At 44.2% G+C, this 12,486-nt stretch overlaps 1 protein-coding gene across 2 annotated transcripts in view; it reads left to right on the top strand.

Moving 5' to 3' along the window:
• Positions 1 to 12,486, top strand: part of fbrsl1 (fibrosin-like 1) — a 261,462-nt gene that overhangs the window by 214,501 nt on the left and 34,475 nt on the right. For both annotated transcript variants that reach the window (XM_068703416.1, XM_068703415.1), the window contains one exon: positions 12,045 to 12,093. In XM_068703416.1, the coding sequence (XP_068559517.1) occupies positions 12,045 to 12,093 (49 nt within the window). The remainder of the gene's footprint in view (positions 1 to 12,044; positions 12,094 to 12,486) is intronic.

The raw sequence follows: 12,486 nt of genomic DNA, 5'->3' as shown, positions 1-12,486 counted from the left end.
TCCTACTGTGACCCAGTACTTTAAAGGCGTTGCTATGCTGGTAAAATAAAATACTGAAAGTAGAATTTGTCTGGATAGTCAGTGGGAGAACCGGAAATGTCCCGGCCTGCCTGTTTTGTGTGAGTGTGCAAGCATGCATGCGTGTATGAGTTTCTTTGATGGGAAGCAGGGGGTGTCACAGTGGTTGATGGTGTAGCTAGAGTGCCGAAGCCTGTGAGAACATCGGTTTCTAATCGCGCATGGAGGTATTGATCTGTGGTAGGTACAAGGGCATTGTACCAGAAGTTCATTCCTCCCCACAGTGGCATCCCGCCAGGGTCCTGTCAATCTTGAATGTGGGTGACGGCCTGGGCAGGGATCTGAGTATTCAGAGAGCCCTTACAGGGGTGCAACAAAGCAAACTAGGTTTCCAATTACATGTTGGTGGGTGGCATGTGGTGAATGCCACACAGGCCAGCTGGCAACTTGAGCATTTTTATTTATTTATTTTTAAACATGAACAGTAGAAACGGTGAACAGGGCTGGTAAAATGCATTATCAAGCAATGGCTGTAGATCCTTCACTGACTGTGTTCCAAACAGTGTGTTAAAGAATATCTACAACAGCATGAATAAGTCATGATTTGAGCTAACACCCCACACCCATCCTTCTGTGTCCAGACTTACAGCTTTCAACACTTGATTAAACCCAGTTCTCTCAACTAAATGATTGATTGTAGTCACAGAAAAAGTGTTAAGGAAAGATGCTCGCAGGGTTTCTCCTGTAGACCCCCCGCATGACGGGTCATCTTATTCCTGCTCGCTGTAATGTTCACCTTTTTCATTTGGGACTATTTACATTGGCCTCCACTATCCAACCACACACATCTTTACCACTGAGAGACATGAAATGCAAACACACTTTTTCCCCTTCTCTGCTGAATGAATAGCATGCAGTATAAAGGCCCTGGAGCCTGGACCAACTAATCCAAGGATTCTCTCAAATGTGAGAAAAGGCTCCTTGAGCACACAAGCTGCTGCCTTGACTTCATCTGTTTGCATATCTCTTATTCAAATACAGACAGGAGCCACCTGAGCCAGGCCAAGTGTTTCTAGATGTGCAGATGTTGAAATGACTTTAAAGGAAAGAGTGGTTGCCATAGAATTACCTCTGAAAAACAAGTACAAGTTTATAACATTTTTTAATGACAGATGAAAACCTATTTATTTAATTTGGTGTATAATCACTGTAATTCTTATAATGACTTTTTTTTTTAATAATTCTTTAATTTGTATTATTCTTAATGATCTCTGTTTTTTTATTTCATTTTTATAATCAAGCATCTTCTGTCTTTTTATTGTCTGATTTTATGTTTAATGTGTTTTTATTTTTTGTAAAGCACTTTGAGCTACATCTCTTGTATGAGACGTGCTCTATGAATTAAGTTATTATTATTATTATAGGACAGCTAATTCAACCACTTATCAACGTGGCTTCCACAGTCAGTGAATAGAGCAGGCGTCCTTTTGAAATGCAGACAACTCTGTGTTTAAGAGATGAAATTGTCAGGTTTGTTTTATTGACAGGAAACTGGTTTGTTAAGGCGATGCGGTGCTGTGGTAATGAGCTGTTTAACCTAGCCACACTGCAAAAAAATCAATCCAGTGCATTATGTACTCGCACTCCAATAACATCACAGGAGCCAACATAGTGGAGGTGAAAAAAAATGGCCTCTGTATGTGACTTGGCGTCCTTTTTGCTCATTTAGTCCACTCATATGCAGAGACACCCAAAGAAAACAAAGCTTTTAACAAGCTCTAAGATATTCATTGTTGCCATCACGAACCAGCCCAGCAAAGGGTATTAGTGCTCCAGGGAATATTCTTTGCCTGTTGTTTTTTCTTACCACTTAAATAATTTACGGAGTTGCTTGTAAGACAAAGTTGCACTCACTTGCTTCATTATATTTTAATCCAGAGCAAATGATGCTCTGCATACACTACACATGGCCAACAACATGTAATAGTCCCTTCTGCAGTGATTGCTCATAAATCTGCTCTAGCAATGCAAACACATCAGATATATCCTCCTCACCCTGCCCTTCTCTTCTGTCCAGGGATTTGTGTTCGGATGGCTGCCAGATCAAATTCCTCCACAGGTGTTATGTTATTATCAGAGATAACAGACGGTGGGTTTATACAGAGTTCACTTGCTCTCATAAAAGCAGAAAAGCTCACAAAATAGACAATTATGCATTAGGATGGTATTATTGTGTAATTACCGGAAATGCAGTTTGTTGTGAGTGCAATAATGAGCTGAACTCTAATAAAACTGACCTCCATTAATGAATTGAAAGGCTGTCATTACTCTGTACAGCTACAGATATCTTAAGTCCATGCAATAAAAAACTATTTCCCATACAGTTGCAGTAGTGACTGACCATTGTAATTGAAAACCACCACAAACATGGCCGCTGTCAAGGTCAGGTCACAGTGTGGTGTGTGAGAATGATGTTACACAGTAAGTGTGAAGTCTAAAGCCATAAGCTCTCTCACAAGGTCTCTGCAGTTGTCGCGTTGGCGTTAAACTAGCTTGTGCTGGACTCCCTAGAGGTACGCAGTTAACTCAGCACCCCCCTCCATCACCTTCTCCCTTACAGAGCAAAGCTCCCGGCATGTCCCCCTGATATGTCATCATGGTTATTTATACACTCCCACCCACCCCACATTAAGTCACACATCTGGACTGTCACTGACAGATGACAGAAGAGCTCAATTGCTATGCCATGTCATGAAAAAACGGTGTGTGTGAGAGCGGGGGGGAGGGGGGTCAGAGCTACAGATTAGAGTGAAAACCCTGAAATAAAGATGTCAATGAAAAGACAACATCAAAGTCAAAAAGGATGCATTGCTGTGACGAAGCAGTGGACGTACTGTGGGCTGCTGGGGTCCACATTCTATATTAAATTTCTGCTGTAACCTCAGAACACAACACACTAAACAGAACAGACCTCAGCAGCAGCTTATATATAGCAAGAAGCGAATACTATAAAAAAAAATGTCTCTTTTCTTCCAGGAGCAATCTCACCTCTCTGTGTTTGGTAATGAAATGAAAGTCTGTCTATTGTACAGTATCTTTCACTGGAAACAGTGACACCCCCCCCCCCCCCCCCCCCCCAACCACCACCACTGTCAGTCTCCCCCTGTTGTAAGCGCAGCTGAGCGGTGAAGGTATTTCTAAAGGTGGCTGCCTGGGCGTTGGGTGTCCTGTCCAACCCTGCATTGAGGCCTCGGGGGGGTAGCTTGGGTTAAAGCTGCCAGAAACCTGAGTCCTGATGTCTGCATCAAAAGTAAATTCCACTTAACGTGCCACATCCCTTTCTAACATGACCTGAGGGCTTTGGAGGTCTGAGACTCCTTTATATAGTGCATACCATGTTTGTTTGTGCTAGCAGGGTTGGATAGTGTGGCTTAAAGTGGCAGGGGGATGGTAATGTGAGACCAATGGGACATTTCCCTAACCCCATTTCCAGTTTTCCACTCCCCCACTTGCCACCTCCCCAACGTCCCCTTCGTTCCTTTTTTCAGGACAAGTGGCTGCATTGATCCTGATAGCCTGGCCGACTTTCTCTGTTGCAGCAGACATACGAGCAAGATGCCAAGATGAATTCCTAAATTCCCTTCAACGTATTTCAGCTGCTGTTGTAGTTTAAGAGAGCTACTGTTACAAAACCAGTATCAACAACTTCACACCCTCAATCGCACAGATAAACTGAGCTCAGCAGAGAGCGAAGCTGAAAGGTCAGGGGTCACAGGCATCAAGTGTGTGCACGGTGTAGGGTTTAGGATGCAGAATGACTGGGGTGAGGATCCCCCATAGTTTTCTTAGCCCACTGGTATTAGAACAATATTTATTTGTGTTAGAGAGGAGGTGATTCATACTTCTCAAAATCACTGGCATAGTACGGGTGAGATCTGCCTCTTGCTGCGCATTTTTTCCTCTCATTAAAGGTGTCCGTGCCCAGAGGAGCAAACCAATGCCTACCACACATTTCCATGTAGTGCCAGCGCTGCCTTCTCTTCTCTTTGTGTGCTGTCTTTCACTGCAGAAGAAATTCACTGTGTGTGGGTTGAGGCAAGGGAAAGGGTCACAGCTTTTTTATCGCTGCATTATTTAAGATCCTGCCGAGTTTGTTTTTTTTCCCTCCCCTCTTAGCGAATTTATCCAAGTCAAAAGCGCAGTACAGTCTTAAGAGAGAGGAAGAAAGGAAGAATGTAACTTGTGTAGCCTGAGGTGGGCTATGACTCACCTAGACATTGTTCAGATGGAGTGAAAAAAACAACAAGTTCAATCGGAGTTTCTATTGAGCTGTGCTTAAAGCCACCTTTCTCTTAACAAGCTGCAGTGAGAGGTGGTTTGCCTACCAAGCTTGCCTGCAGCTCTCTGCAGGGCGATTATGTCACGACGGGCCAGTCAGAATGATGTGTATCTCTCTGTTAGAAGGCAGCTCTACTGCAGAAATGGCTCTGACTAGGAATATTATTATTATCTCCAGGATCCTCTCCACAGCAACAACGGTGCCGCATTGTGAGAGCTCTGGAGAAAGCTGTTTTTGAAATAATCTGCCTGCCTGTTATCCTGCCTCTCAGACAATAACATCCAGAAAGGCTTTTTTACTTTCCACCACCCACACTGACAATGGGGTAAAGGCTTTACAACAAAAGGATGATGTGGATATGGGGACAGTGAGTTTCCGTGACCCGTCCTATCATACCTCTTCACAGTTGCCCCAAGGGAGCCGGGATTTGGTTGTGGCTGTTGACCAGCCAATCAGGGAGCAGTGAGCCGTGTCTTAAAGGGCTATCTGCCATCTCAGCTGCGAAGAAGCCTGGAGAGCTAGGAGAAGCCACCGGAGCTCTGATCTATATCAGGGCCAGAGAGTAATGACGAACAGCCCCCTGATTCCACCGGGAGATTACCTGCCGTTCTTATCGCTGCTGGCACACATTTCGACATTAAAAAGGAAAAGGGGCCACGCCTTTTCCATAGTCAGCTTTGCTGAGCCAAACAGAGCTACTGCTATCACCTGCTTTTGTTTTTCCGTCTCACATTGCCTTTATCTTGCTGTCTTTCTCTCTCCTTCCCCATTTCCATGGTCTCAAACAGGACTTAATCATAGCACAATGGCTGTGCCACACTGACCCTTATCTCACCCTAAAAGAAATACTACTAACTCTCTCTCCTGGTGCCCCCCTTATTCCCCTAAGCCTGACAAGGGAGGGGAGCTACGCATGCTATTAAACCACTGAGCTTGGATCTGGTGTTGCATTAATTGAGTTAAATGGATTGCGATGGTTGAGATGATTTGTCTGTCGGCTTTTATTGCCGCAATTTAGACTGTGCCTCATTGCATTATGCCACTTAATGAGAGCCCTTCGCAGGCGTTTTGTCTCTGCTGGTATTAACATGCACAGGTTCACTTCACAGGAGAAAGTGGGCATTAGCTAGCCCTAATTTTCTGCAAATTCTAGTCGATAATCAACTGAAAGCAGTTCCCCTGACTCTGTCGCTGACATTTTATAATTCCATACCTGTTTCTCATGTCTTTTTTTTTTTGTTACTCTTTAATCTGTGGGGCTGGAGTTGTGATTTGTGACCTCGTCCGTCTTTCTACCCCCCTACCAGCCATGTTTGATCCTGGGCCTTTGCGGGGAGTTTGAGCAGGTCTGGATTCTCTCTGGTGAAATATGCCTTGTCCTTTTTCCTTCATTTTTCCTTATCTGGTTAGTGCTGGCTGTGGGCCTGCTGAGGCGTTGATTTGTGACCCTTTCTGTCTGCAGTGGCGAGAGGCTTTAATGCAATACATGCCTCTGCCCTTCTGATGAAACAGGCCCCTGCATTCCCCTGATAGACTGCTAATTTGTATACTAAACTGACAGGCAGCCGTGATAAGGGCTAGCAACTGCTGCACAGCCAGAGGAGGGAAGGGCGGCAGGAGTGGTGGTGTGGAGTGCGGTAAGCGAGACGAAGGGTAATATTTTACACAAAGCTCAAGCCCCCCCTGTTCCTCTCTCGGCATTCATTTCCCTACGTCTGTTGCTAGGGGGAGAGGGAGCAAGAGTTGTCAGCCCAGGCCCTCTGTCGTACAAACACACACACACACACACACACACACACACACACACACACACGTGTTATACATGCCTAAGAAAATGGCACTCGGGCTAAGTGAGGTTTGTGTGTTTTTTGTGTGTGTGCAAGGGGAGACCACTCCATTCTACACAGTCACTATGGAATTCATTATCATCTTAATGATGCTCCAGTTGAGGCGAGTATCTGTTGGTTGACAGTTGCGTGGGAGGTTTCTTCTCTCTTTTCCGTTCACGCTGTATATCCCAGCATGCTCGCTGGGGGTCTGCAGTCTTGCTGGCCCACACCTGTTCTGACAAGCAGGCGGTGGCGGCGGCGGGTCGGAATTGGAGGTGAGGTAAATGGTGCCTGTTCCCTGCCCTGGGAATGTGTAGCACTGCTGCGGCTTATAATAAACGACCGCTCGGGAGGTCATTACGTTTTTGCAACAGCGTGAGGACAAATGCAAGGGGGGATAATTAATTTGGTGTCTCCTGTTGCAGCATCAGAAACCGTAGACCCACTGTGCGACATCTAATGCTGTATCTATTGGTAAAGTAGCATTAGCGGATGTCTGGGGTGAAAGGGCGAGAGGGGCCTGAGTGGGTGCTGATAGAAGTGTTCATCAAAGCAGCGAGCTACTCCCACATGGACAGAGAAAACCAGGCCCCTGCTGATGACTGATAGGTGTTTTTACCATATCAGTACTGATAAGCTCCTTTTTGTCAGTGTTCAAGATCATTGTGTGACCTTTTTATACACAGAAAACAAACATACTCTCACTTAAAATTAGAACATCACATTAGAATCATTCAAGTATATCCTTAAGACAACCATTGTGGAATTGGTCAATGAGATTTTTGCTTTAACAAAAAAATATACCAGTACAACCCTTAAAAGAAAAGGGACTAAGGACTTGAGGTGACAGTAAATGGAAAATTGGAAGAAAGGGCAGTGAAGGAGGAAGTTGACAGTGATGAAACACCAAGCAAGAAAGTAAATTAACAGTGTGTGTGTGTGTGTGTGTGTGTGTGTGTGTGTGTGTGTGTGTGCGTGTGTGCGTGCGTGCGTGCGTGCGTGCGTGCGTGCGTGCGTGCGTGCGTGCGTGCATGCATGTAGGTGGGAGGTGTGGTGAGTGTGTATCCATGGACAGTCAGGTTTGGCTTGGGTAATTGACGGCCTGATGGTCCATGCCAGGATATGTGCCCTTTTGGCCGCTTCACTTCTTCTCCTACTTACTCTCTTGGGATTTGTTTTTTTGTTACCTTTTCTTTCAAGCTCTCTGATAAGTCTTTCAATGCCATGTTGTGGCAAATTAATACAGCACTGAGTAGCAGTGTACTCTAATACAGGCCCATTAACTGTCTTTGCCTATGCCAAGATATTTAGAATGCATAACAATGTGTTTTGTCTGTTTCTGTGCTCTATCACCCATGATTACAGAGTAGGACAACATACTTCTAGCTATGCACTAATGGGTGTTGTGTTTATTTTCATCTTCCTGTATGTATCGTTTTGTACAACTGACCATCTTTTGCACTGCCCGTTAAATTAGTCTTGATATTGAGTTTCCTTGTCAAGTGAGGGAAATGTCATGTTGAAAACGTGTTGGCTCATATTTGGTTTTGTGGTATATAAGTGTTAAGATTAGTCGCTTTACCGCTTGTCCTACAGTAATCTGTCAAGAACATAGCATGCGCCAAATGACTCAGAACTAAATTGTAATTATAGTCTTTGCAGACATGAGCCCACAACAAAGCCTACTTACAGGTTTCTTTGTTTTCACGCTACAGCTGTTGTGATAGCGCTGCCAGCCTGTGTAAAAATTGTATCTCTACCAGGGAGGGGAAGGGCTTTACCTGCTTTGCTGGGATAGGGGGGGAACGTTTTAGGAGTTTGGTTTTATTTAGTCTGGGTATACCTAACCTCTGGCTCCAAGATTTCTTCCTGTTTGGAAATAATTTGCTCAGCTCCACGGAATGCAAAGCATGCAATGGGAGCTCTCGGATCAAAGGTAGATGGACGGCATGGGGATCGTTTGATATAAAGCAGGGGGTTCGGTGGGTGGGGGGGTTCTGGGGGGAGAAATTGGTCTCTCAGCAGTCTTTACTAAATGAGGTTAATTGAATCTGGGTAATTGCTGACCTTCCTGTCTCGGTGAAATCACAGCCTTAACTGATCAATGTCTTTCATAAATTTATGCCTGAAGGTTATTCTGTTGATTATAACGCCCTCCCTTGCTGCCTGCATTGCCTCTCTCAGTCGCCCCATTGTGCTTATATTAAGCACGGAAGCATTTTACCACAAAAAAAAAGTGCAATTAAGCTTGTCGCAGATTTTCCAAATTAATTAGCTTGCTGTGTTGTTAAGTAAAAGCGATGTGTACATGGAAAATGTTCATTCCCCCCCCCCCCCCCTCTTTTTTGCTGTGACAGCAAATGCATTTCGCCGAGCAGTAAATGTCTCACTTATTGCTAGCGAAGGTTTCTGCCTCTTTGCTCTCCCTCTGCGGCTTTGCTATTATCAAGAGATTTATGCAGCCAATAAGTCATTGGTGTTCAGGGAAGTTGGGGACTTTTTAAAACAAACAGCAGTGTAATTTGTAATTTGGCATTTGCTAAATCTGAGAATTATGGTTCTGCATGTGGCTCTTTAGGGAGTTAGCACTCCCCCACTGATGGTGGGTTTACTGGCCCAGCTCCCTCCCTGGCCTCCGTCTTTTTCTTTCTCCCCCTCATTCTTTTTACGCCTGCCGAGGAAACGGAAGGATTTCACAGCTGCTGAGAGCTGGGCCCCGGCTGGGCCCTATGACCTCCTTCTTGCTTTTTTCCCCCTCCCTCTGTCTCACTCCCTTTTTTCTCCCTCTCTCCAGCAGTCTCTTTCCTAAGGGAGCTCTTGTGTGGCTCAGAGGAAGCTGAATCATAAAGCATGGCTAATGAATAGAATAGGGAAGGAAAGCTGAGGCCTGCTGACGGCCCTCCAGAGAGGAGGCCAGGCCCCTGAAGCCCCAGGCTCAGATAGCAGACGGCCCCCTCAAAGGTCAGGCTTCCTGCGGCCCGCTCCAAGGGCTTTTGGCTCCCAGGCAATGTGGCTTGAATTTACCCCATTATTTTTTTATGTTTAAATGTCCCTGTTTCCTTTGGAAAACCTGGCCTTTGCTCCTCTCTTTTTTCTTTGTCTGTCTCTTTTTCTTTTTATATATTTTTCCTCTGTCTCGTCTTTCCCTGTCTGTTTTTTATGGCAGTCAGGGTTGCCTCAACAAAGAGAGTGTGAAGAATTTGTTATACATGACCTCTGCACACCGCAACCGCATGCAGCTCAGACTGCCAGCAGCACAGCCCCGTGAAAAAATGTCAACTTGACCAGCGAAACCCAGAAAGTTCTACAAAAACAACAGCTAGCCAAATCAGGGCTCTGCTTTGACATGCCTTTTTAAGAAGTGCTTTTGTAAGCCGGCCTTGTAATTGTGGATTATACGACTGACTCATGCAGACTTGGCAGGTGCAAAACACAGCTTTAAAACCTAAATATTGGTTGTTGATGTTACTTGGAATATGTTTGGAAAATAAAACGTCTCACTGCACACCCAAAATAGCCCGAATAGGAATAAGGAGAAGTAGGTCGTCTTGGCACTTGGTAAACACAGCATTTTCTGTTCTCTTTCTCAGGAACGTTATGTCTGCATTGCTCTCTGGATAAGCACTCAGGTCATAGCAATTGTTTTAACTGTTGTACTGAGTCATGGCATGACCTAGCCTGTCTTTTTTGCTTTTGTGACCCCGTGCCACACTAAGCAAGTCCCTGAGCCAGCTCCCGTGTCCATTTGACAAGCTTCATTTCATTCTGAGCCCATATTTTTCTTCCAGGGCCTCCGGGGTCATGATTCAAGGCTGAGGTTGTGCTGCTGCACTGCTGAGGCTTGGTACTGGAGCGTTTAATGTCGTCCAAAGCTAACAAAGAGCCTGTGTTGTAGCCTGGCGCCTGGTTCTGGGAGACTGAAAGAGGGCAATGCACAACACTCTTTCTTTCCTCTGTAGTCTTTTGCCTCGTCTACTGTAAGAGGAAACAGGAAACATCTCCTTTCAGCTGAGTATTTGCCCTCCATTAAATGTTACACTTATTAAAGAGGTGTTATTGACCTCTTCTGATGTTTGCATCAAGCAATTGAACTTCCTTAAACACACCGGTTGACTGGTTGTTGAAATCTTACGATATATACTGTAGTTTATTAATCTCATAACTAACATGGTAGCAACCACTTTAGTAAAGGCTGAGGTTCATTGCTGAATATGGCACTTTTAAAGAGTCTAATAATGTCAAACATATTGTTTGCATGATTCAAATTTAAATGATCTGACTCTGAGAACAAATATATTATCAGAAGATTTACAGACTTGTTCATTTTATTTGTCATGTGTGTTGTGGCCAATATGTCCATAGTTATCAACAGATCATTTTAGGGCGTTATTCATGTTGTAGCCTGCTTTGTTGTTTCCATTATTGCTTTTATATTTATTTTATATGTCTGCTTGGTGAATTACGCAAATTGTTGAGAAAATCAGACAGACAAACACGGTGGAGAACAGTAACACAGTGGCAGTGAAGAAGAAATTGGGAGGTCTTGGAAAGAAGAGGACGTCCTCAAAACACTTGTGAAGAACTAAAACGGATGCCAAGGACAGCCATCTGTGTTTACAAGATGATTTGCTTTCTCTTTTTGTCTCTGTCGCTCTTGCACTCACTCTGATTCACTGTTCATTCTTTACATATGCTCCTTTTGTGCCGCATAAAACACAAGCATGGCAGTTAAGGACACTCGGGCCCTTTGGGCAGAACATATGTTCAGCTCTTGCAGCTTATTCTAAGTGTGCAGAACCCAGATGAGAGGCAAGCAAAGCAAAGGGAAATATTGGCTTTAAAGAAAACTCCTCTATGGGCTGATATTACAGGCTGAAGCGGATTTTCTTTGTTAATATTATCTTCCAAGCACATAGATTTTTCGCTACGGTATTTTGCACAATACCAGGTTTTGTGTGGATTTACTGCTTTTTGGTCATAGTGTTTAAACATTTCCCATCTGGCCAGTGAACATGTGTAAAATGTATGACGTGTTTTGATTTAGGTGGTGCTTGCCAGATTCTACATATCCATCTAAAGCAGAGAGGAAAATACCTTGCAGTGTTTAGTCTAGAAGGCTCCACTATCACTTCATAGTGAGACGCTTTTCTCCTTCAAATGACTCAACCTACATTTTTAATACCAGGTTTACAGTGCTCATCGTCAGTCACATCACCCAAAAGAGTAACAACTGTTTTTGACCCAACAAATGATCATGTTGTTTACCTATCATCTGTTTACTTCCAGTATGGGCTGATATTGTCTTTAATACTGAATTTGTGAAATAAGGATTTTGCTTTTAGAGTATAATTACATTATATTAATGAGATTGGTTATTCTGTTCGAAGATATCGCAGAACAAAATGTGATTTCTGAGTGGCAGTGTGTATGCAGGAGCCTTTGTGCTCTGATGCTGCATAGCCACCTTACTGACTTCCTCCGTCTTTGACAGCATTTCTTCTGAGGATTTTCAGGTGGCACAACAGTGCCACCTAATGTTGCCTTGACAGGAAAAAGCCAGACATGGACCATCAGGTAGAGAGGGAGCTCTTCTTGCTGGCTGATTAGAGTATTTTGATTGACTGTGTAATGCAGTAGTGGCAGCTGGACTTTTCCTCCAGGCACTAGTGGCCACATTTGTGGCTGAATTGGCCTTTTACCAGACAGACAAAATGCATGTCAGTGCTTGCATTACCTTTGATGAATAATGAGGATAATTATATGAGTCAGGTTTTTTTTTTAATTGGATTGACAAAACTTTCCCACAGATTCAGCTCATCAGACAAATCCACTCAAGGTCTCCCTTCTTGTTTTTCTAGGTGTCTGATGTAGGATCGGAGAAGCTCTTTTCCCCCACCACACCCAAAGGTAAGAGCCAGCTCTGTTTTCTCTATTCCCCTCTTGATCTTTCCTGTTCTGCCTCATTCATACTCATAACAACAAATGGGCTTTGGCGAATGGGTCCAAATCTCCTCCACTCTAATCCTGCAGCTCCCATTCAAATTTAAATGTCAGCAGACATAAACAAGGTCTGGTGACTACATATGCATACATTTTTGCCTGAGCACAGAGTGGCGTTTGCTGGACGACCCCGCCAAAGGCTTAGCCTTCCTACATATTGGTTCATTAGAGGGGATTTAGAGCCTCCCTGCCACATGCTCCCACAAATGGGAACTTCCCTCAGGCAATACAAGCTCTCTGACAGCAGGCCTGGACCATAATAGATGCCAAAGGAAAGAGAGAGAAAGAGCTTTGTCAGCC

This window comes from Cebidichthys violaceus, unplaced genomic scaffold (genome assembly GCF_023349555.1).
Source record: "Cebidichthys violaceus isolate CVI_PGR_0920_01 unplaced genomic scaffold, fCebVio1.0.p SCAF_9, whole genome shotgun sequence".
In the NCBI taxonomy this organism is placed as follows: Eukaryota; Metazoa; Chordata; class Actinopteri; order Perciformes; family Stichaeidae; genus Cebidichthys; species Cebidichthys violaceus.
The sequence above is the reverse complement of the archived record's forward strand: the minus strand, read 5'-3'. Positions and strand labels throughout refer to the sequence as shown.